General features: G+C 42.4%; 1 protein-coding gene across 1 annotated transcript in view; it reads right to left on the reverse strand.

Moving 5' to 3' along the window:
• srbd1 (S1 RNA binding domain 1) overlaps window positions 1-22,266 on the reverse strand; it is a 31,115-nt gene extending 8,849 nt beyond the window's left edge. Inside the window, exons 1-14 of the mRNA XM_068741641.1 lie at window positions 22,202-22,266; window positions 21,219-21,600; window positions 20,712-20,948; window positions 20,165-20,331; window positions 19,396-19,513; window positions 19,082-19,317; window positions 18,807-18,990; window positions 14,319-14,422; window positions 13,924-14,031; window positions 13,627-13,784; window positions 13,365-13,455; window positions 13,082-13,189; window positions 6,378-6,469; window positions 4,319-4,401 (exon numbers count right to left, since the gene is read on the reverse strand). Coding sequence (XP_068597742.1) covers window positions 4,319-4,401; window positions 6,378-6,469; window positions 13,082-13,189; window positions 13,365-13,455; window positions 13,627-13,784; window positions 13,924-14,031; window positions 14,319-14,422; window positions 18,807-18,990; window positions 19,082-19,317; window positions 19,396-19,513; window positions 20,165-20,331; window positions 20,712-20,948; window positions 21,219-21,600; window positions 22,202-22,266 — 2,133 coding nt within the window. The remainder of the gene's footprint in view (window positions 1-4,318; window positions 4,402-6,377; window positions 6,470-13,081; window positions 13,190-13,364; window positions 13,456-13,626; window positions 13,785-13,923; window positions 14,032-14,318; window positions 14,423-18,806; window positions 18,991-19,081; window positions 19,318-19,395; window positions 19,514-20,164; window positions 20,332-20,711; window positions 20,949-21,218; window positions 21,601-22,201) is intronic.
• Between the last annotated feature and the right edge of the window lie 4,048 nt (window positions 22,267-26,314).

A 26,314-nucleotide genomic window follows, 5' to 3' on the forward strand; every position in this document is an offset into this window, starting at 1 on the left:
CTTACTCTCACGTTTCATTTCCTACATTACTTTTCATCCGAACTGTTTTCTAAGACTAAGTCAGGACATCAGGATGCACTGATCTAATACCAGAAAATATTTAGTGCAACCTTCATTGTTGAATAAATCCCCACGTCCCAACACAAGCCTGACTTAGTACACTTTAGACCGTCACAAACTTGAATTTCATCCATCCCACAGATACACTACCATCCATTTCGGTTTTAACGCCTGGACCCCTCAAACCTCAAAATCATCAAGAGTCAATGGACTGGATCCCATATTTGGATTGGCGGGATAAGCAGCTGAACGCAACCAACACATATACAAGAACAAAGTGCAACTGTCTGCACCTCGAGTAACTCTGCAATGTTAGTACATGTCAATCAGAGAGAGAGAGAGAGAGAGAGCATTGAAAACACAGAGCAGGAGGGAAATACAGCAAACTCAAACAAGCTAATGTCCCTTTCTCTTACACAGAAACACACAAAGATTTTCCTTTGGAACACACACACACGTACACACATAACGTAAAACACACTTATTATGAACTGAGAAGCAGGAAGCAGATTCTAGTTAACTGACAGTGATGGAGACGTCTGAGGACTGACAGCTAAACAAAATGCTTTTTGTGACTAATGTAAGTAAGAGCTCGCAGATGGAACCACAATGAACCCATAACGGCTGCAGGTTCCAGCGCCTGGAGGCAGTCGATAGTGGAGGGATAAATGTGTGACGATTACCAGCTATAGGATCATGTGGCATTACGACTCACATGTTGGCTGGGACATGAGAAACTTATTCTCATGTCCTGCAAACTAGGTTTATTTTAATATGTCTCTTCTTTTAGAGAGAATGTGTGTGTGTGTGTGTGTGTGTGATGGCTGCAACATTTGCATACCTTTAACATTTCTTCTCTGATAATCAATGGATTATCATTCACAAATGCTCACGGTGCCTGAGGTTACCTGAAGGTCATGTACTCCTTGACTGACAGCTTCTATAAAGGACTCTGAATCATCCCTTTTCAACGTTGTATAATATTACAAGCACAGAGGCTTAGCTAACAGTTGGGGGGGGGGGGCGTGCCTGCGAGAGAGCGCAAGACACGAGGAACTAAAAAACAGAGCATTAGAAACACAACATAAAACAAGTTGAAAAGCAGGCAGTGGAAGTTCAAATGAAGTTTAATAATCTGGGTAAAATAAAATAGTGGAAAAGTGGTTGGAGCAATCTATTGATTTAATATCGTTTTATTTTATTCTGACGCTTTCTGTTTGTTTAGTTCTCTACAACTGTTTTTGTATAAAACCCCAAAACAACCTCGGTATAAGTTGTTATCTATGAAAATACTTACTACTACAGAAAAACAAACCTCACTCAATGAAAATAATTACGTTGCTCCAATAAGTAGCCTGACATGACAGCCGGTAAATGCTTTATAATTTGCTGAGTAAGTCGAGAATTGGCATAAGTCTGTTTAAATCTATTATACAGTGACAAACAATCTTGACTCATCTTGGCACACAAACACCCAAGAGCAAGAACTTAAAAAGTATAAGCAGGAAGTATCAATCAATCAATCTCAGCGCTTCATTTTTCTTTTTTTCTTGCTCCACTTCCTTGTCTCAGCTCTGTCTGCTCCTGTCTCCCCCGAAGGCTCTACCTCTCAAGAGTAAATGATAGCACACAAACACATTTCATTGGCTGCACACAGACACGCACACACACAGCACTGCAGGCACAGGACATTGGTATGAAAAGCAAAATCGTTTGCAATAGGTGTCGGTGAAAACCTCAAACCTCATTTTTTAAGTCAACACCAACTCGCCTGAAGGTGCAGATTTCATATTTTACCTGGCTGGCTGTACAGAAACTCAACACTGTCAATGTTAAACTGAACAAATACCTCGTGAAAACACAAAAAAACAACAATCCTAAGAGATTAAATAACAAGCAACTGGAATCCTTTTCAAGATTGAAAGCATTTCACCTCTCATCCAAGAGGCTTCCTCAGGTCTGAACTCCTGCATTAGAGGTGGAATCTGATACCACGTAATTTAATGGCCTCGACACGGGACCCTGCTACTTCCCAGCAGTGTCCCGTTTGAGATTGCTGCGTTAAAAAATAGGTCAGTGGTTGAAATAAATGTGTATTTTCCAACCATTGGGGCATCAACCACCATCTTCAACGATCAGTGTGATAGTGCGCCGGTCTGCCCGTCCAAGTCATGCCATCAGCGAAAAATTCTGACAAGAACTAATGGAGTGAGTGAAGGAGCGCATTTGAAATAGTCCGGGGTGGAGAGTGGCACTTTTATTAATATCCGTCTTGCAGGCAATGTTTTTTCACACAGCAGTGTGTGTGTCTGTGTGTGTTTTAAAGTAGCAGTCTCAGAGGCTTGGGAATTACCCGGCTGTCACAAAAACCATCCCAAAATGCAGAGGTGACTGACAGATGGAGGAGCTGCCCAAAGGCCACACCGGCTAAGTGCTTGATCATGAAATGTTTGTCCAATGCAAGCGTCTCAGATCAATAAGAGGATCAGGGGCCTTTTAAATGTAGGTTACCATTGATGTATATATATTTTACAAAAACAAAACCCCATAATATCTATTTTTCTATTTAAACAGACGTATCTCTGGCAAGGTCAGTATCCAGAAGAGCCTATCAGCCGGGGGTGCTGTAGTGAAAACAGAGTTCCCACACCAATAGTTATGTCCAATCTGATTTTAATGGGCCTCACTTTTTCAGCCCTCAGCTCATTTCCTCCTTCCTGTCAGAGCTGTCACTCACCGAGTCAGCAGAGGGAGAAAGAAAGAGAGCGCATGCTGTGCCAGCTGTCTAGAGTTACATCTGCCCTTATGCTTCTTGGGTCTAACAGCAATAAACTTTCACAAAACTCAAAATGCCATGAATCACACAAAAGAATTTGCCAGAAGACATGCACGAGCGCACTTTTCTTACACCCATTCTGCCTCATATACATTTTAACGTACACACACTTAACCCTGACTCTGAACAGGGATGAGGTGCGCTTTGCTGTGTGTGTGTGTGTGTGTGTGTGTGTGTGTGTGTGTGTGTGTGCTAACACACAGGCCAAAGTTATGTCCCATCTCATATCTGTCAGCACCAAGAGTTTATTTACCTGGTTATCATTTGTTGACCTAGTCACATGATCTGAAAGCAGGAGGCGCACAGGCCTCTGGCACCCCAGGGAGTCCGGTCAGGACTTGATGAGAGACACGTACATAGAAGCACAAGCACTTGGCACGATGTGACACGCTTTCTCCGATTAACTTCTCCCTCGTAACCTCGGATCGCCGTCATCCATGTTCCTTTTGTTGCATACAGTATATTAAATCCTTATTCTGCCTCGGTTGCTGCAGATACAGAACTATATTCTTCTCCTCTTTATCCACTTCAAATGGTTTTTTTCCAGTTTACATGTTTTTATGTATTTTTTCACCCAAATTACCAAACAGAGGATCCTACTCCGTTAATATTCCCTCTAAATACCAGACGCATTGACACAAAATCATATACTCTTGTAACGACCAAAGTCAACACTGAGTTGAATGTTTTTTCATCTGTACACACACACACACACACACACACATATGGACAAGCAGGGATATACAAGAAACAAATGTTCAAACATACGTCATCCCTGATCTCCATTAATTGAATTAGCTGTCACCCTTAGCATCATCTGTTGACACAGGCCTTAGCCAAGTTTATCTATGTCCCAGTTAGCCCCTCTTCTCTGATCCTGTTTAAGTTTTTATCACTCGTCCTGTCAGAGCTTCAGTTGCTTGCTCACATTCCCAGTATGCATCAAGTCTCGATTGCAATATGCTTTATTTGTTTAGCCCGAAATGTGAAATCCACGGCTGAACTCTGCTGAAACTCGGAATAAAATCACCTCAGCTTTTATTGAGTCATACTAGACTTCTTCGCTCTCCTCCAGTGAATAGTGGTTGCATGTCGGTGCATGTCGTAGAATTACATTTCCGTTTTGGTCAGAATTCTCTGAAAAAGTCCATTCCGGTTGAATAAACCGGAGACTAATGAGAAAAATAAAAACCCACATTCTGCGCCTTTGTACAGAACATCAGCCATTTTATAACAAAAGGAGCAACAACTGCAGACGCCGCAATAACAAAACGCACATGTGCACAATTGTGGTTTAGTGCTAATATGCTTTTTACGCCGACATCCCACCACACACACACACTTGTCTGTCCGTCCGTCTCAGCAGATGTCCCACCGCCCCGGGACAGAGAGCACGCGGGGAAGACGTAAACGCAAACCTACCTGGTAGGTTCCGATGCCGATGTGTTTGGGATCGATCTTCACGAGCTCAGCCAGTGGATCCTGAACACGTCTTCCAATGGACACTGTCAACATGCGCACACACACACACAAGCATTAGGTTTCGTGTCTCCTGAGAATCTGTGTTTTGCACTTCTCATGACCGTGCTATCTGAATCACTGTTATTGAATATGCAAATCTACTTTATTTATAATTACTGAGTATGCAAATTGGCGGCACCGCTGGCCCGAGGCGAGCCAAACTTAATTGTCATTTATTCAGCCCTGGTAATAATAATTAAAGCCGGGTTTTAAAATGAAGTATTCGCACTTGTCATTTAGCTTCCTGATGGATGTTCAAGCCGTGTACCTTTAAAAGTACCAAGACCTGGACGCGCTAACACGCACAGTCAGATTTAGCACACAAATAAGCACACACTGAGGTGGTGTTGCTCTTAGCGATGACGTCTGTAAGCTGTTTCACATGAAGCCAAATGTCTTTTCCATGAATACGCTGTCAGGGCTCGGTGACAAGGAGAAAAATTACAAACAACCTTCCTCACATACACACCATAATACATGACATAACCCCCCCCCCCCTCACTCCCTCCCTCCCTTCCATATTCTCAGACAAAGGATGCGAGAGAACTTGGGAACAATTTTCATTTTTTTATTCTGGGATTATTTTAATCTTATTATATTCTCATGATTAACCAAATACAAACACATGAAATTTACACTTATAAGAACTGAAAGTTTAAATATAAATTAGACTGACGTTTCTCAGGTGTCCATGGGGTGCTGGGGCACTATGGGAATTACGGTAACTCCACCTTTAGCGCCATCACCTGTTTATCTCTAAAAGTGCTTCATATTTTGATATACTGATATGAATATTAGAGATTATTTTAGTGTCAAATTCAGATGCATCTGCCCATCATAGGACAGACAGCCCAATGACAGGTTGTGCTACAATGCTGGCAATTAAACCACTAACAGCAAATATTCGTATGACAATGACGGGTCAGCTAATATGCCACATTCATGACAGCCCGAGATGAGAAGTAATAAAGGGAGTATGTCTGGAATCAATGGCTCTCCTCTCCTACGCTCTGGCTGCTGCCTGAGATAATATTTAGACAGGGATGGAGTTTCAACCTTGGCCTTGCTCTGTGCACCAGCAAAACTCCCCAACACTCTTTAAAAATCTATTCTGTCTCACTCTCTCCTCATCTCCTCCACTAAGAGGAGCCGAATGTTAATTAAGTGCATCATAACTCTGCAGCACTTATTGAAAATTCAAATGCAAAATACGATTCCACAATGAGAAAGAACTGAGACACAAAATGCATCTACTCTGGCCCTCGCCTCAGAAATCCTTTTAACTTTTTTATTCTGTCACAAATCAGACAACCAATATTAGAACACAAAGTACCCCGCTTCTTTGGGCGGGGTTGAAATGTCACCACCAGGAGTCCAAGAGGGACAATGCTTGTAAATCAGTTACCTGCATACTATGCATCACGACCATTTGTGTGGACAGAGACAGAGCCACACTTTCACCAAAAGGTAAGACAAATAAAATCAAATGCAATCGATTTTTTTTACATCCATCTTTTAGAGTATTAATGGCTCTCCGTGGCTCTTGTGCTGCCGGCCACAAGCAGCCAAGACGAATCCAGCCATGCATGACTTATAGCTTTTATTGAGGAAGTCTGCTGGAAACATTTGTTCTCCAAGCCTTTGAGCCATTCATTTTTATTCTGCTGTATTTTGATGGATTTAAATGTGGAGTGAGAGTGAGAGAGAAGTGAGTGAACTTAATAGCCACACTGATGATCTGACCATCGTGTGCTTTTTTGCTGGTACGGTGGGAATAAAATAACGTAAAATAATGTACCTTATGCTCAGACAAAAAAAATACAAAAATTAAGTGGTAGTTTGAGAGTAATTTCCTGTAATATATACGCATTTGACAATTAGAGGTGAAATAATTGGTCAACAAAATGTCAGCTTATGTCTGTAGGTTTTTGATCATAACAATCAACATGAACCCGCATACCTGCACTCCTCAGGTTAGGGTCCAGGTCTGGCATTTCTTTGACTGCTTCTGCACTCACACTGTAAACAGAAGCTCCGGCCTCGTTGGTTATACTGGGGAAATAAAGGGAAGGGGAAAAGGTAGAAGAATGAGCGGAGGAGTGAGGGGAAAAAAAGAAAAGATAGAGAAGGAAAGCACAACATTACCATTAAACTTATTAATAGAAGCATAATGGTGCTGCTCTCTCCTTGGTAGGTTGGGTTCAGCCTCCAGGGCAGGCAATAAGTATACAAGATGAGCGCTATCGCTGATACGGGCTTAAAATGAGCAGCAAACAGAAAATATCTACTGCTTAAATATGGCACCGCATCGGAAAGGTCAAGGGTAACCATGATCTGACAACCTTTTCAGGAAATCAGACAGTGTGATATGTTTTATGATACCGAGTCAGCAAAAAGCCCCAGCACGTCATTTTATGTGACACTACAGCCATCTAGAGGTCATTGGGATGTACTGCATCCCATGAGCAATGTCCCACTTCTCCGAAAGACAAAGCTTTATTTTAGGGGCATGGACTTAATATACTTTAATCAATAGGGTTTATAAATCAAAATGCTTTTGTGTGGCATAATTTTTTTTTTATCTCAATATCATTATATTACTTACATGTCTTATCATAAGCAATACTCTATTTAACATGAAGACTGTATATTTATGAAAAGCGTCTGAATTAGCAACGGTTTAAAATCATTCAAGATTTTAACAACATTGTTAATATTTCATATCACTAATCAGTATCAAAGAAGACTGTAAATGATCTGATATTCATGCACCTCACGCCTTTATTACAGATGTAAAATCACGGAAATATTGATCAGCTTTGTATTGGACGTGGCAGCATATGATATCGTTTCCCGTGGTAAAGTCGGCAGGATGGTACGACAACGCCACTGATACCCGTGTTAATGTTGCCGACACACAAATTACGCTGTGATGCTGTTCAGTCCCTCCATTCTGTCGGGTGAATGGAGGGAGGGAGGACCGGAGGAGGGATAGGGGATATTTACTCTTAGCGCTGACGAAGGGGTCAACACCTCCCCAATGTCCACAGCTCAGAATGAGGCGCACACACACACACACACACACACACACACAATACCAGAGGCCTGGACCTTGCCACAACAACCTTGCCAATTTCTAGTATCTTGTTAATGAGTGGCAGAGGCCTTCTGATTCGAATCACATCTAAATAAACTCGTCCTCCCTCTTTATCCCCCTCTTCCCGCCGTCTCTATTCATTACTTCCTCCGCTTCACTGTTCTTTTTGTCAGCTTCCTGTCCATCGTGCTGACAGCTGACATATCACCATGGTGACACTACTAATGAGCACAGACACATGACCTTCAAGGGGGTCAGAGGAGGGCTGGTCATTAATCTGACACACACACACACACACACACAATTGTTTCTGCTGATTAACACACAGAATATATGAAGATTTTTTCTTTCTTTTTTTAAACTTGTGATGTCAAAATCTGTTACGGCTTTCAGTCTTCAGAAAATATAAGATATTTACAACACTAGCTTGAAAGTATATTAAGTTGCCTTTTGTTTAGGAACGACTGACCGAACAACAAATCAAGTGACGAGCACAAAAAGAAGAAAGAAGTCAGGAAGAACACGGAAAAAACAGAGCACAAGAGGATGAGGAGAGAAAAGAGAGGGAGGCCACCAGCCCCTATCATGTCCAAACTAATTAACGTTGCTGCCGGGGCAGCTGGGTAATAGCACTGTCGTGGGTGAAGCTCTGAACCCTCATTGAAGGCTGTCACCATGGTGAGGGCATCATCCTGGCAGCCAGCAGAAGGTTGTCTGCTCTCTGGCCTGAGCGGGAGGATGGTCAGAACGTGGACACACACATACAAAGTCAATGGTCGCCTGGTCGTGTAAAGCGATGACTTGGTGGCGCTGGAGGGTTATCACTTATTCACACTCTCAACTGTACAGTATATACACACAGAGGCCTGCTTTAATCCCTGTCCTGTCCTGGGGCAAAGTCACAAACGGGTCCCCCTATCTGTTCCCCTACCAGTGGTCTTTGAGACACTCCCGTGGGCCTGACACAGACACACAAACACAAACACAACCGCCCTGAAGGAGGGTAACATCGGAAGAGATGGATACACACTTTGATACCTTATTACAGCCTGAGTCTAAATTAAAACCAGTTCATCAGATCAGTCCTAAAAGACAAGGGGGGGAGATAATATCACCAACCAATCTGATACACAAGAGAAAAAAGAGGGGGTGGGGTTCAAGAGGTTTAGTCGAGGAACAAAGTCTTTAACTTGTCATGACGATCTGAAATGTCTCCAATAAATCTTCGGTATCTTAATATACACCAAAGATACACACAAAAATATTTTGAGAAATACGATTTTTAAGCCGATGAAAACTGCTGGAACATCTACGGCGCAGAACGGCCAGACGAAGAGCCAAACGTAACAGGGCTTTATAGGTCAGCATGCAAAGTGTCGCTTTCTTTGAACTCAGTTCAGGGTTCCTTGTCCTCATTTTACAACCTGAGAAAGGAGCGATGATGTCACAAATTACTCGACCAAAAATGTCTTCATACAAAAGACGCACAACACGACACACACACGGACACACACAAGTTTGTCTGTCCGGCTGCTCAAACAGCTTGGGTCCATTGTTCAGTCAGCTGCAAAGCTTGACCTCGGGGAGACAAAATGAGGGGAGCACAATTTTCTGTCTCACACAGACACAGACACACACACAGACACACACACACACACACACACACACACGTCGGGTCTGAAGACGATGACATTTTTCACAGAGAAAAGCGTTCAAATGGCAGGTGTCAAGGGCCGTCAGTCTCCAGCAAGATGCTAGAAGGCAGGCAAACGCGCACAGACACACACACACACACACACACACACACACACACACACACAAACTCCAACTGCCAGTGTGATGCACATCTGAAAAGAGCAAAGCCTCACAGACTCTCGTGTCAATCTGGGAACAGGCGCTGCACTCGTGTCACGCCTGTTCCCAGAATGCGATTCCCGAATGTCTCCTGCATACACATCCCCAAATCAAAAGAACGCACGGCGTGTCGCACAAACTCGTGACACATTTGTCACACGCAGGACCATCGCAGGGGTGGGGGGCAGTGGCTGACCACCAGTCAGGCATGCTGGGAGAGAAGAAAGGGCTGCTGGTGATATGGCTGAGACTGGAAGAGCCCCCCCCCCACCTGCAAACGTCCCATCTGAGACGTAACATTTCCACGGGTTCATTTCACTCTTCTGAATAAGGAGACGTTCCACATCCAGGCTGGGGCCTTTCCATGCCTCAAAATCTACGTGGCCCCCTGCTCTGACTTCTACTGCAGGCCTTTGAGGGGGGGGGGGCGACACGGACGGACTCATCATCGCTGGTCCTGCCACTGCATGTTCATCACTCGCTCAGTCCGGCCCTGGGAACTCGCCTGGACAAAAGACATGACAGCGGATACACACATCCTCACCCACACACCGCCGCCCCTCCGAGCCAATCAGCTAGCCAGTAATAATGATCTCATCCCACCAGGAGTGAGCTGGGGGGAGAGACGGCCAAGGACTCGGTGATTCCCGAATGTCTCCTGCCACAATTGTTGAAGTTCTCTCAGACAACTCTGAGTACGAACCAGTCAAGGAGAGAGCGATGGGAGGGGGCGGGCCTTTGACTGTCAGCACATGCGTGTTGTTAAATGCGGAAAACAATCTTTACATTCATGGTATTCTATATTATGCGTGTGAGAGTGATAGATTTTCTTCAGCTAGCATTACCTTCCGTAGCAAAAAACACGTAGGAAAGTATCTTGTGAAGTTAATTATGTTCTTTTTGACATTCATAAAACATGATATCAAAGAGAACCAGCTTCCACTATCGACTCACAAATTTATCCAAACAACTTGAAAAATATTCAAGGCAAGGTGGTAAAACTTTCATATTAATTTTTCAATTGCAAAAATGTTCTTCTCTCTTGAACAGATAGATATGCAACACTTAAACAGCGCTAAAGCAGTGGCAGACACGGTCATGCTGCACACACACACACACACACCAAAGATGTTTATTTTCTAACCTGTCACAAACTAATGTTTGGCAGGAGGTCTTTAAATTATTGGGACACAGATGCGTGACAAACATTCATGCAGTGGGAGCCGTCACAGACACAGACGCAGCTCGTCAGCTCGCCGCATGACGCCGGTTTCAGAACGCCGTTGTTCAAGATTAATCATGCGAGGACACTTTGTAGTAATCTTCATGAGGGATGAAAAGTTATATCTGGTGACAACAGTCAAGGACTTTTACATCTGATCCGGTTAAAAAAGCTGCTGTTGTATCGTTGCTCATTATTAATATTAACCAGCGGACTGTTATTTTAATGTGAGAAAATGCCTACAGCCTAATTCAGCCAACAGAATGCAATAATTAATGCGGATCAATCATGCCAATATATTCTAGATTCATACACTGAGCTTTCAAGAAAAATGCTTTCTGATATACGGAGGGGAAAGAGCAATGTTTTAACATTTAATGACGTTAGGGGGAAAATATTTAGTCAAGGTGTCTTCTAAATAATTACCAGATTAAATGACAATCAAACAAATGATCGCTGGACAAATTTTAAAATACTTTAACACATTCATAGCTGCTCCTTCACCTAAATAAGAAGACTTTGACACACACACACACACACACACACACACACACGGTAAATAGAAGTAAGGATGTCCCGCAGGCTGGCATTTCTGGCTGTCATTCCAGCTGAGCACTGAGGCAGAAGGACAGAGAAAAAGAGAGAGACAGGCGGGTGGAGAAGAAAGGGTGTAGACGTGTGTGTGTGTGGGGGGGGGGGGGGGGGGGCACAATGAAGGCTCACAGTGAGGCAGGAAGCAGATGGTGCAAATGAGGCCGGGGTTGTTAATGAACTTCTGCACTGTCAATGCTGCGAGGAGCGGAGAGGAGAGGAGAAGAGAGGAGAGGAGCGGAGAGGAGAGGAGCGGAGAGGAGAGGAGAGGAGAGGAGAGGAGAGGAGAGGAGCGGAGAAGAGAGGAGCGGAGAGGAGAGGAGAGGACAGGAGAGGAGCGGAGAGGAGAGGAGCGGAGAGGACAGGAGAGGAGCGCTCCAGCAGACCTTCTACACCTGTCGATCACCAACCGCTTGAAGATGATTGGGTGGAAGGTCAACTGACACCCACGTCCCACATGTACCAGTAAACCAGAAACTGGGTCAATTAATTATACTGGGGGCAACCACACAGAACACTCGCTGTTCCCGATGCTACCACTATTCTCTGTCACTGCCATCATGTGATTTGTGTAATGGCAGGTCAGGGTCAGCTGTGGGTCAGTCAGCACTCTGAGGAGGAAGAACTTCAAAGTCTGCAGCATCTGTCACTCCTTGAGACCAGCAACCATTCCTGATTTCCCATTATCACCCATCAAGGGATTCCTGGCAGCTTTAACGGACCTGCTGGATGGTACGGAATCATTTCCGTACCATCCAGTGCTTCTCGCAGCACTTAATAAAAGAGTGTCTGCATTAAAATAATCTGATTGATTAACGGTAATCACTCTTCTAAAAGTTGGTGCTTATGAATACCAGAATCATACATATGACAAGGAAAGACAAGAAGCATGCAGAAAGATAATTTTATGTTCTAATAAAAGACAATGATTTCACGTTAGCATCAATGTTTCAGTCATCAGCCAAAGAAATGCACAAGACCAGACACAGGAAATATCTGGATAACTACGGCCGCCACAAGCTTTCCAAGTTCCAAGTTCATGCACCAGCAAAAGCTTTTGTTCCACAAATCGTATTAAGGCAAATGCTGACCAGTTGCACATGTGTTAACATTCTGCACCAGTAGAGTTCATCACATCATGTGATGGAGGACATTCAGATGGCGCCACACCAAACAGATGTCCAACATTCTTATGTGACGGGAAGAGGACGACTCGCGTCTTTAGCTCCAGTGGAAAACCGGAGAGACATTACATCAAGATGTGTGACGTGAAGTTTGCTTCTCTCTCTCTCATGAAAATAATCAGGTGGAAGTTAACTTTATAAACGCCCTGCTTTGCGCTTTTCTGTTCTTGCAAATAGACAGAAAATGGAATTTTAAGAGAAATAATGTGGGTTATTACCCCAAAGATGTGACCTCTGATGTGTGCATGAACACAAAGAAGCAGGGAAAACTCCCAGGATCATTCTAGGCTACGGTCCCAATGCTAACCTCAGTTCAACAAACACACATGGAACTCAGCAGAGAGCGAACAAGGGAGAGCAAGGAGAGGCCGGTGGTTATTATGCTTGGAGCCAGGTTCTGCGGTGTTGTATTCTGAAGTGTGGACTGTGCTTGGTTATAGACACAACGTGAACCACAAAACGTCTCTTTAATTGGGTCGAGGTAAAAACAAAGTCCAGATGTCTTTAATAGACAATATTCCTGGATGGACACGTTCCAATTTATCATTCTCTGAATCTGTGCCCCGCTCCGTCGCGCCCACATTTCTACCTCCTCTGCACTTTATTCTTCCACAAATCATAAAATAAAAATAAATATCAAAAGGTCAGTTCAATAATCACTGTTCTGGGATTCAGGTTACTTGCAAACTCTGGATGAAAGACCTTAGTCACCTTACCAATACGACACATCCAGGGGGTGAAAATAACGCTGAGAGATGAGGTCAGCAAAAAAGGACTCAGTCTCACGACACGCTGTCCCGTTGCCAATGACGACCCTGGTACATCTAACAGAGGAGTAAGAAGAGGAGGCTGATGAGGATTAACCATAGGATGCAATTTACCTTCCCTGTTTGCAAGTGATGCATCAAAATTATATTACTGTATATGCTTTAACAGTGATGTTTTTTTTATAAAACATTTTTATATACTTATACACGCTTTGGACACAAACAGCAGTACCTGTATTTTGTCATAAGGTGGTGCAGTTTGCTGGCTTCTCTATGCTGACCTGAATTGTGCAGGTACACAACATCAGTATGGAGAATCTGACCTGAGAGCAGCGAGGTAGAGAAACAGCGGGCAAGAAAATGAAGTGATGCGGACAAAGTATTCTAGCAAGTAAACCAATGAGTAAATCATGTTTTATAATATATTACCAACATAATGGTATTTTTATCATTTAGTGGAGGTACCAAGACCCGTGCACTATATGGTTACTTACTGGTGGGGGACAGAATTGCCAGTTTACAGCCGTGTTTAAACCCAGGGTCCACCCCCATGATGACGCAGCCCCTGACTGGACACAGCAACAGACGCTGACGGAGGTTTCGCAAAAACATTGCGATTGACTCCTTCTCTGCTGCACTTGTCAGCTTAGTCCTAAAGAGATGGAGCAGGAGAGGGACAGAGGGAGTGAGGATTGAGGAACAAAGACAAGGGGAGAAGGGAAAGAGTGTAATTTAAATATTACCAAAAGATAAACTCTGAGAGAAAAACATGTGCACATTTAGTTAAATACCTAAAACTCCTTGTAAGGAAAGGCACAATAAGCCTTTTATAAGAGTCCTCCACTGCATTCCTGATGATCACACAAAGCTCCTCTCTGGCAAATGTCCTTGTTCTCCACCTGGATCAAAATATTGGAGAAAAAAGAAAAAAAAATCATTTCCACCGCTATATGAACATTTGAGAATGATAATGCCTTCATTTTAACTGCCTCATATAAAAACATGCCCATCAAAAACTTGATGGGATATTTCCATCCCGCTTGTTTTATTTTTTTTGTCCATCTGGTGGTGCATTGTATTCATTTACAAGAAAACCTCATGATTAACACCCGAGTTGAGTATTTGTCTTTAAAGAATTGTTCAGTACGTGTGTGTTCTTGTGTGTGCGCGTAAGGGTGTTGTTGACCTGTTGTTGATGCACCACCTGGTGAACTCACTCTTCACTCTTTCAGGAATGTTCACCTTCACCGTCAAAAACTTCAGGCTCTCCCCTCGGTTAATGGCCAGGGTCTGGATGAAAATGCATGCATGCATGCAGAAAAAAAAAAAGAAGAAACACACACATGCACCTGGTGAAATGAAACGCAATGAATTTCTAACCAAAACAAAAGGTTTGCACATTTTGAAAACCCGCAGTCTGAATCCACAGCGGATCATGCTGCAGGTGATGGTACGGAATATTAATCAAGTGATTTGTTTTATAATTAGGTTTGCATTTGTTGAGGGAAGGTTTGCTTATGTAATATTTAATAAATAAAAAGTTTGAAATGTTACTTTTGAACATGAAAATGTTGCGGCTAAACTTTAAATAGGATTTATTCCTTACGAAGCTGCAAGTGCAAAACCGTAGATCTACATTTTTAGAATGTAAGAACGCAAATTGTTCACATGGTTAGACAAAGTTATTGAATATATAACACCCATAAGCAATATGCACCACAATGCTGGAACAAAAACATCTGAATCTCTTCTCTCTCCACACATCTGAGTCAAAGTGACGAGCCTAGCGGTGTGTCCTATGGCCCGGCTGGTTTTGTGTTGTGTGCTGGTCCCCCCCCCCTTAGAGCAACTGTTACATGCTGTTAAGCAAACAGTAGTAAGTGTCTGACCTTTTCTGTGGGGAACCTTTAGCCCGCCACAGAACAGGACCAAGAAACAAGACGTCAATCTGGAAACCAAGCGGAAGAAGAGAGCTGACAAATGCCACCACGACACCACCATCAGCGCTGAGCCCGCAAGGCCTGCCCCCACCCACACACACACCCACACATGTGGTGCCACAACCATTACCACTCAGCAGCAGCAGCACACAAACACAAACGCACCCCACACCCACAAACTAAATAATAATAATTTAAACACAGCTAATGGCACAGCAAAGTTAACAATTAATGCACTGGGCTTGCTTGAATGATGTTTTGACGCTAGATTTCTCTCCTTCTGCCGTGTTTCTGCCCGGGGCTGCTGCGCGGACCACGTCGAGACTTCTAAAGCGATCTTCATCAAAGCATTGAAATTTAACAGGATGTCAAAAAGTGGGTGCAAAAATCAAAACACTTCTTTTTGGGAAAACACAGGAGTGGTATATACAGGATTCCTCTCTCAATCTGTGTAGTTTGAGATAATTATACGTTCAACGACGATAGAAGATAAATGAAACGACGGTTTAATCCATCCATTCATGTTCGTTTAGACGAGGCGATCGCAAACGTCTCGGCGACACCCACTCATCCACCTTGCGGGTCACGAGTTCACTGTTCAATAACTCAAATGAAATCCAGACATCAGATAAACATCATCATCATCATAATGTGACACAGCTGCAAACACACCAAGGGGCTGCACCTTCGCCCACTGTAATACATCCAGCTAAAACTCCTCATTATCCCCATGTCTGGTTTCACACGGTGAATGCAACCAAAATGTGGAGAGTTTCCAACAGTGTCCTTGCTGGTGATGAATAACCTCGCATCTGTCTGTACCTCTCTCAGTTTCTGTCTGTTTTGGGTGAGGAGTGGGAGACAGAGGGCGGTCTGAGAGGTTGGGTGACGGGGGACGGCGTCAGAAGCCTTTGCTCGTGTTTTAGACGGGCCACAAGTGACAAGAAGCCAAGCACCGGCCAAACCATGACAGGACCAGACAGAATGTCTTTCCTAGATACCCCATCATCCTTCCACCAGCCCCCCCAAGGGAGGGCAGTCAGCCAGAACCTCTCTCTATCCCTCTCCTTCACCCTTCATTTAGAGGAATACGATCATCAACACATCCATCCATCTGACATATCATGGATAAACATACATTCAGACACACATTGTGGCCTGACAAATAAAATGAGAAGGACTAGCAACACTAATTAAAGAGGAGTAAAATCGCTGGATATAATATTCATTGTAAAATAGGAACTTATAACCGGCAAAGCACAAGGAATGTACGAATTTAGCGAATATTATTCTTGGGACAGCATGACTGCACGTAAATATTGACTTTTTAAATATCAGTCATCAGAAGGGGATCACAGAACACCATGACACACAGTTCCTTTACGTAAATACACAGAGAGAACACCAGACTGCCCCCAGCTGCTTTTATAGGATCGTATTCTGTCCAAAAAACAAGAAGGCAGCTCACATGACAGCCTAGAAAAGAGGAAGAGAATGTTAAATAGCTCCTGTTTATTCTTTTGTCCGTTTCATTATCTGACCTGTCGATCTAAGAGCAGAGTAAGACCTAAGAGGAACAAAAGGATCTGAATAATTTTTATCCTGTAAATATGTGTGTGTGGGAGACTCTAAATAAACTTGTTTTGCTCCGGCCCATCAAAAAGATAATCTTTAATTGATGAAGCAGCTCCATTTACTGAAGCGCGTCTGCAGGCAAGCCCCAGACTGAAGCAGAACCTTCAATCGAAAAGCAAATCGCATTACAACCAATCAGAACACTTATTAAACGCGCCCTGGTATAACGCCAGAGCGTACCGGCTACTTATAGCTAAAAGGAAAATGCCGGCACGTCGAAGATGTTCTCAAATCAAATATGACAGATTTAAATCTGACTAAGTCATCTCCATTTTAAACTTTAAGATCAACTGAATACTAGATACTTACCGGTACTATTCAAGAACCTTTATAAAATTGTACAAAGGCATGAGTGACGGAATTGAGATATGAATAAAAATGACATTAGAACCTTACTTTCTAATTCTAGAGGGCATTTGAAGCAGACAAAAAAAAACACCAAACGATTATTATTATTATTTAGATTAGTGTCTCTGTATGCTTTGGTAATATTTCACTTTATTTTCAGATTTCAGTTTATCTGTTGGATATTGCAAATATTAAAGAGGCAATGTATTTCCTACTCAAGTGTGTTTTCACTGACAGGATGTAATTTGTTGGCAAAAAATAAATAAGAAGAAATGAAATATATTTTTTCAGTTATTTTGCACTGCCTCAGTATTTTTAACTAATTTCCCACAACGCACAGTACTTTTAATTTAAAACTCCACCAGATCTAAAGCTTAATAAGATGCAATAAAGCAAACGGGCGAGTGTGTGCTCACACACATGCCTCCTGTCCAAACACATCTCCCACCTGCTTCCCCTTTCCGACAGCGTGACGGCTACAAAAGGTTTGTTTTAGCCGGAATCTGACAGCCAGCAGGGTCACAAGCTAGTCATCAAACGAAAGGCCTCTCATGCACCAAAGAGAAGGAAATGAGGAGGTGTGGGGAGGATTCCAGGGCTGAAGTTTAGTCAGAAGAGGGCAGGAGGCAGATCGGGGCAGAGCAAGAGAGATAAGTGACGAATGCGCCCCAGCATCGCTCATCTGTTCATTCTTGCCCCCCCCAGTACCAAATCCCGCTCCCTCTCCCCATCCATCCATCTGCCCATGGGCCCAGCAGCAGTAGCTGTCACTACAGGAGAGCGCCTGTCAATCAAAGCGTCCTAATCCAATGGCATGTCGACAGGGGACATGTCACATATGCTAAGAGGAGAGAATGAGGGGACTTGCTGGGTATGTTTGTGTGTGAGCAAGTGTGTGTGTGTGTGTGTGTGTGATTGTACGACTGTAGGGTAAAGCACGGTTGCCAAAGAGTGTGTTGTGGCAGAAAGGCAGCGGGTGATGGAAGCTGTGGTGACACATGAGGCCGGGAACCAACTCTGAGTAACCCACTAGTCATTAGAGGGACAGAGGCGGAGGCAGAGCAGGCCACAGGAGGGAAACACATGGCGGTGCGCACAAAGCTAACTGCGACTGACGTGGTTAGCATTCAGAAACGGCAGGCATAAAGTTGATAGACGTGACACAAACAAAAAAAGGTTTGCATGCGTGAATGTTGGAGAGAAAATCGAGGCAATTAGCATGGCCTGGTGTTTGTGTGTTTACTAATTTCATATGCATTTTATAAATCCATCTAGTGATTTTTTTGCCCCCTTAATTATATTTAAAAGGACATGTCAAGTTTGTAACATTCATTATAATTACAGATTCTTTAACATTTTTTACGATTCTAAAACGTATGCAATGAGATCAATGCAGAGCAGCTCGCTTACGTTTGCTATGGTGGATGGATTTGAGGTTACTTTCTCATTTTGAATACCTGTGTAGAACAGGTCTGATTGGGTGAGCTCGAGCTGACCTTTATGGAGCCTCTTTGGCCTTGTTAGGATCATTCAAGTCAGGTGTTAAAATCCTACATCGCTCAATGCGAAATATCAAAAGGACAATCTCCAGAAACCCAAGACGTTAAGTAAATGCTTCTCGTCTGACAGCAAAAGCCTAGCAGGAAAAGCAAACTCCGACCCATCCTGCCTGCCTTTTTTTTTTATGTTGTTTATGTTGAAGGGATGAATGGATTTACTAAAAAGAGTCTTAAACTAGTCTGTCTTGCTACCTGATGGGACTGGATGCGCTGAATGTTGCAGGTGAAGTCAAAGTAGAGGTGAAACTTGTCAATGTCCTTGTTTTTCTTTTGCTGGGCCCCTTCCTTTTTGGGGCCTTTATCAGACTTCTGCTCTTTTTCCTTTAGTGTTGCCTTCGATATAGAGGACTGGATGGTCACACTGCTGTCATCACACCTACATAACAAATGAAAATAGAAAGAAAAAGTAGGAAGCCATTGTATTTTCATAATTATTGGCACTGCAGAAAAAAATATATAGTTCTCACAGTTTTTTCACGTAGGTGAGTGTCTCGGGGTCTTTGGCGATCATATCAGCCAAAATATGTTCCACACCAGTGACCACTTCCTCCACCGAAGACAGGCCTTCAGTATCAGATTTTACCCATGCACTTAAGTCCAGAGTGTGAGGTGTGTCCATCAGTGCAGAAGCAGCTGTCTCAAGTCCAAGCGCTTTGGCCCTACGAGCCTTCGTCAGCTTACTGCCTTTCTTATAGGGAGAATACTATAAACAAAGACAGATCAGGTGAGGCTAAATCATATTCAAATGATAGAATACTTAAAAATGAAAGAAAATTCTGACCACGTGATCAAGTTCATCAGTGGATCGGCAGCTCCTCAGGGCTTGTTCCAGCTCAGTTGACAAAACCCCGTCCTTCTTCAGAGTCTGAATGACAGACTGCGCCTTCTTAGATAGAGAGCTGGAGAAACGCATACAAAAATATACAAAAAGCATTAACAGAAATAAACTGCAGAAGTCAGAGAGGGCAAACCGTCCACATGGTGATCTGGAGCATCGTCAAAAGGTTAGAAATTGTTCTGGGTATCTTTACACACAAACGAGTAAAACTAAAAGTGAATCAGAGTTTGTGTATTTTTAACTGATTTTTTTAATCCATCAATGGAGTTTTCAATGTTAAAATGTTATATTATTTTCCTGACCTCATTCTGGATCAGATTCAGAAGACATTTTGCATGACAGTGTAATCAATGACTGATTTTTGGTGAGTGAATTGAATGCATATTTTATAATATGATTTCTTGAAAAAGCCTCCATTCTAAGTAAATAGGAAAATCCAGATTTGTTTGTTGTATCCAGATGGGCATCCGGATCGCTCTCAAAATTTAATGGGATCCAAGTTAGACCAAGACCCATCTTCAGATTAAATATTTACACATGTCAACATTGAGACATGTACAGCAATCACAAACACACAGGAATAAAAACTTAACTACTAGCACCATCTAGTGGCCGCGGTTAAATATGTTGAATGGATCCTCCTGAGATCATGAGGATTGGTGCAAACATGAGTGGATGTTCTGGTTTAGTCTGAGGGCCTTCATTTGCCTACCAAAGCTCCTCATAGATCAGCTGGACGTCTCTGACAGCATCGGCGTCCATGTTGTTGATCATCTCTTTACGATATCGCACTATAAAAGGCACTGTGTTCTCCTCTCGAAGCAGTCTGATGATATTTACACACACCCATCGGTCCACACAACTCAGGGTGGACAGGGTCTGTAAGAAAATACACAGTATCTATTCTGTATATACACAAATGGGAACATACACAGAAATAACCCCCCCCCCCCCCCCCCATACAGCAACTAATTATTAACTTAGAGTAGACAAAAAATAAAAGCTGCCTGTCCATTGGTCCATTGTCAATATTTTGAAACAAGTATCTTTGCGTGAAAATAAGGTATCGATTATACCTGATGGTGCTTATATTCCCTTTAAATCCTGACCTATGATATCTGATACTTTATGTAGTCAGTGAAAGGCAAAAAGAAAAGTGTGTTCCTCAGCACCTTCACTCTTAAGATACATTTTTTTACACTCCTTTTACAAAAACAGAGATGAACAATTTCCCACATGTAAAGCACAGAAAAAAATACCTCTATCATGTCCCAGTTCATGTTGAGCTCATTCCTCAAAGCTTGAGCCTCCGATGGTTTTAAAGCAGTTGGTCGACCCTGGCAGGCCCCACTGGTCTTCTGTTTCTTTACACAGGGCTCATCAAATGTAAAATCATCCTCCGCTTCCTCTTTCTTTGCTGTGAGCCCAGCCAGTGACGACCCCTCGCGTGGCGATCCTTCTGCCTGGTGGGGCTGTGGCACGATAAATGAAACCCTCTACAGGGAAAACAAACAAACAACCGAACAAGCAGATGTCAGCCCAAAGGATCACAAAGCAGAAACAACTGAACTTGTTGAATTAACCACACTACCGTACAACAGCCGCTTTTTGTCCACTGTTCAGTCATACTGAATAATAATAAGAAATACCGGTAATAAACCTTAATTAAATTAAACTAACATGTGCTTACAATTTTTTTTCAACCTCTATTTGACATTTTCTTTGTGCATATACATGCAGATTGACTCATATATATATAAATATACCTCATCCTTCATTTTGATACTTGGCCCACTTTGTTCCGCATTCTCTCCCTCTGAACAATTAGCAAGTTCTTCGGGGTCATCATCTTTCTTGACTGTATTATTTTTCCTCTTAGTTCTGCGTAGCCCAAGTGCAGCAGAACTCTTTAGAACGTCGGCTGCCTTTGCTGAAGGTTTACGTGGTGCTTTTGGCTTCGGATCTTTGGGCTCTGTGGGAGCACTGGCTTGTCTGGGTGCTTTTGACTCCTCTGTTGTTGCCCTTTTCTTCGCAGGTGCTTTCTTCGCTGTCGCTGCACGGTGTCTGGCAGTCTTTATAGGGGCTTTTGTCTTTCGCTCTGCTGGCGTCCATTCTTCCTCATCACTAATGGCTGCCAGATCAATGGACCTAATAGATGGATGAGGGACAAAATAAAGAATCAGCTTATTGCAATTAGAGAATGCATACAGCAAAATAATTATTGTTACATGATTGTCAAAGGTTTTTCTGCTCTCTTTCAAAACTGTAAACTCAGATGTAGCGGAAAATAAGCTACTGATAATTATCTTTCACTGCCAATGTCAATTATGTATTTCAGCATTTGTTTTTATCAGATGTTGATGTTTTACAAAGTAATATATTCATAAATAAATTCTTATTTTACCATCAAAAGCCTTTTCTCCGTGTTGCTTTTGTTATTTTATGGAAGGAAACCACTGTTGAGATGTTTGAGGTGTCACTAAAGCATCAAAGTCATTGTTTTGAATGACATGGGGGGGGGGGGTCTTCACAAAATCGACCTTTTCTGGTCATGAACTGGTGTTTTTTTTTAAAGAAGAGTCCACATTTTCTCTGGTCTTTTCTGTGTTTACATAGTCCTAGAACACAATATTCTTGGAAGATCAGTCAAAATGTATCCGTTATCATCATATTTACATAAAACCGATGTGCTCCAGCCGATTTAAGATTTAAGTGCATAAAATAAATGCTTTACATGAACAGCACTTACATATCCGAGTCCATATCTCTGTAATTTGCAGCCTTGGCAGTTGTTGCTCGAGGTCTCCTCGTCATCTGTTAAATCAAGTATTTAGTTAGATAGCGTGTCTCCTTTGGAGCACCTGGATAAATTACCGGGGTCATAATAAAGCTTTGCTGAAAGTCACATTTAAGGCTAGCTAACACCGAGTTGTTATTTTAAAATTGGCGCTTTTCGCTGACGCGTCGGTGGATAGCAAGCTACATAGCACAACGACCTGGTGTAAGGAATGGTGGCGCTATTTCCCAACATGACATTAACCATAACTACGTAATTGTATTGTTATACATTTGCTAAATATCAAGACGTAGGTATTTCTCTGAGTTCCGACGCTCACCATAGCTCGTGAAGCAGAAAGGCTTGCTTCTCACGCCAGCTGGTAAACAGACGCCCGGATGGTCAGGAGCTATGACTACCGCCCCCAAATGGGCTGGAGTGTAATTGCAGCATAAGAAGAAGGAAAAAAGAAACTCGAAATCAATTTCCGCAAACGACAAGTTGATTTGACCTACATTAAAAATGTATTCCAGTCGTTTTTTTTATTTAATTCCTTGGTGGCCCTTACTGAGGAAAAAAAGTTTTAGTTAAAGTTTTGTTGAGAAACAAATATCCAATATCCATATTTTTTTACAAGACTGACCGACCTCTTGTATTTCAAATACCATTTTCAATTTCATTTCAAAATTCAGACCAGCAAAGGGTTAGAGTCTAACCCCCCCCCAGCAAATTGGCAACAATTTCATCACAAAAATGGTCCCATGAAAACTTAGGCCAAAATTCTTCCTGAGAAAGCAAAATTGAGCTTCAGACAAAACGGTTCTGACAGAGAATAATTTTATGGCCATTTTTACTCTTGACTGAATATGTGAACTGCTGTATATCTTGTATATCTCTGCCACTGGTAACTGATGATGCATCAACATCAGGAACCAATCAGAAATTAGTTTGTGAAAAAAAATGTGGTTTTACTGGTCATAAAGATGTTCTCCCTCCCTGCCGCTCACATTTCCTTTAGCCTCTGAGCAGCCTAAAAATCTCGATCGTTCATCGTGAAACAGCTGAAGTAAGGTAAAGTCATTATTTCTGTGTGTAACTACTAGGAATAGCAGTGTGTGTGTGTGTGTGCGTTTTGTGTAAAACATTTTCTGCTACATACTTTCAACACTCATGTGGTATGTATAGTACTGTAAATATATACTGTGTGTGTGTGTGTGTTTGTTAGGATGTCGAACAGTGACACACAAACCGAGACTCTCATTCAGGACCAGAATGCCTCCAGGCAACCACCAGTACAGCGGTAAGGAACGTGTGTGTTTGTACTCATTACTACTTAAGCCAGTGCTTCTCAATTATTTTCTGTCGCGCCCCCCCTAGGAAGAAAAAAACTTTTCGCGCCCCCCCCCCCGAAAAAAAATAAAAAAATAAAACACTCTTGTATCCTTATTAACATACAAAGAAATATAGACCAACTTACAACAAAGAATAACTTTATTACAATTTTTTTTAGTCTGCAACCGAAAATAAGGAAGTCTGGTCTTTCTTCTTCCCCCACCGCAGATTGTTTACAACCGCTCTTCTTCCGCTAACACTCCCTGCGCGCACTCTGACAATCAGGGCGCCACTGCCAACTACTGGAGTGGATGTGCAATTACACTTTATTCTCGTAAGGCAAAAAAACATTTTCTCCGCGGTCACAGGCGCCCCACCATTTGAGAACCACTGACTTAAGCACAGACTCTTTTTAGAGTTTACGCTTGTTTGAACCCATTTAGACAAACACTTAATAAACTCCAGTGATCTGTTTCAAGTGTGGCACTGAAACCTCGGCTGATTTGTGTAATCCATTAAACTGGACATGTGGACTGACATAAGCCTTTCTCCTCTGTTCAGAATGGAAAACAAAGTGTGAGGAAAAAAGAAATATACAACAGAGAGCTCATCATAATTAGAAAATATTTAAGACACCGGTTGGTAGTATAGACAGGATTAATTTCTACAAGTCTGTGATGTTCAAACATTTTCATTAATTTCTTAATAAAGATTTTTTTTATGTAAAATTATATTTAATTATTATGTTTTTGTAATTTTTACCGAACGGACACATCAGTCATTTGAGATTCACAGAGAAAACACCGTATTAAAAAGGAATGGGACTTTCCACCGGTTAAATAGTGTTGTATCAAAACTTGAAAATTGGCGTATGGTGTCAATGTTCCAGTGTGTATTCACTGATGGTTGCCATGACGGCCCCAAATCATGAAAAATGCATATTTTTCCCTGAATATATTTATTATTTCCCCCCAAAACTGGCATCCCAACCATCATGCCAGCACAGGAACCAAAGTTCTCCCATATAGGACTCCACAGGAGGTCGACCCAGCTCATCCATGAACAGCTACGGTGGCTGTTTACGCACAAAAGTGGCAATTTATTCACCTCCTCCTCCTCCTTTTCTTATTTTCATGTCCAGGAGCCGCTCCTCAAGCAACGCTATGGTGATAGCTGTCACCCTGGTGGCCTGTTTCTTGATTGCGAGCCAAGCGGTAGTCGGCTACTTCCTCATCACACAAAGGAATGACATCAAAGCTCTTAAGGCGCAGACCAAGGTCATGACGTATGAGCTATTAAAGAGGAGGTCTGGTGAGGATTCCAACTCCAAACGGTTCAGACTGAGAGGAGAGAAGCAACTGTTTGGGTCGAATGTTCAGTTGGTTATTTTCCTAACCCAGTTGTTCCTCTCTGCTGTTCCTCTTCCGGGTACTAGACTCTGGGAGCTCACAGAAGCAAATGCACATGGCCGCATCTCCAGGACTGATGGCTAGCATTGCTGACGCGGTAAAACATTCTCGTACCAGATGCTTGACACTGATATATTGATTTGTGTACTGAAGTAAAACTGAGGCCATGAGAAACTTTTCATTTCTCTCATGTTGATGATGAGCACATGCAGCAGATGCAGCAAAGCACTTTATCTGCTGCATTTTAGTCACATTTAAGCTCAGGCATATTTGTGAATACTATATTGTGACACCCCTATTCAGAGTTTGTGCTTTTTGTAATGTTGTTGTAAAATCAAACTCAAAGATTTATCTTTGTTTCTGTTGCAGGAGGGATTTCTCGAAGCGCAAGAAAAAATGTGTATGTTCTGTATTAATTTATTGTATCCATGCTGCAGATTTCTAATATACATCAATCAACTCCATATTTACAGAAAATATTTGATTAGAATTCCCTGTCTTCTCTCAGCCTCTCCTCAGGCCACTGCCTGCCGGAAGGAGGCCTCTGGGGAGAAACCCGTCAAGGTACGGGGTTTCCGCCCCGACTGTGACAAGCAGGGTTTGTACCGGGACTTGCAATGCCACATGAAAGAATGCTGGTGCGTGAACCCAAACAACGGGTTGGTGATCCGCGGACCTTTCGCGAATGGAGAAGATGACTGCAACACAGCTGGTGAGAAAAGACGGTCATGAAGTCAGACTGAAAATAGGCCTTCAGTGCTCAACGCAATGGAATTCTATTTATGCTTTATGTATTTTGACGTGTTTTTTGTGGCAGTCATCAGATTATTCCTTCATGTCTTGACCAATCCAATGACAGATTGATCTAGTTTATTTTTCTTTAGTTATTTTCTGAGAAAATTCCCTGTCAATGTTCTAGTCCAATTCAGATCTTTCTATATACATCATTCTATAATTGTAAAAATGAATGCTCTAGATGTGTCTGGAAAAATAGTTATCTTTAAATAATGATTTTGGAACTTTCAAAATACACTGTTGCTGATGATCTTAATGAACCGCCATTGTGTTTTTTTTTTTACCCCTTTTCTAGAGTAACTGCAGATGATTCAACCTCCTCCCAAGAACAGCTATACTTTACCTCCAAATGCTGACTTTTCTACAATCGTATCTGTAAAAGGTTGAGAGCTCAAGGTCATTATATAAACTGCTGGTAGCCCTCTGAAATATAACCCTTTCTCTGCTCATTTCGCTTTGTTCAAATGAATGTTTCAGGTTGTTAGATGGATGAAGAGTAACGCTTTTACAAGCGCCTTTTCAGCTCTTGTAAAACTATTAATATTTCAGA

Source organism: Brachionichthys hirsutus, chromosome 7 (assembly GCF_040956055.1).
Source record: "Brachionichthys hirsutus isolate HB-005 chromosome 7, CSIRO-AGI_Bhir_v1, whole genome shotgun sequence".
NCBI classification, from domain to species: domain Eukaryota; kingdom Metazoa; phylum Chordata; class Actinopteri; order Lophiiformes; family Brachionichthyidae; genus Brachionichthys; species Brachionichthys hirsutus.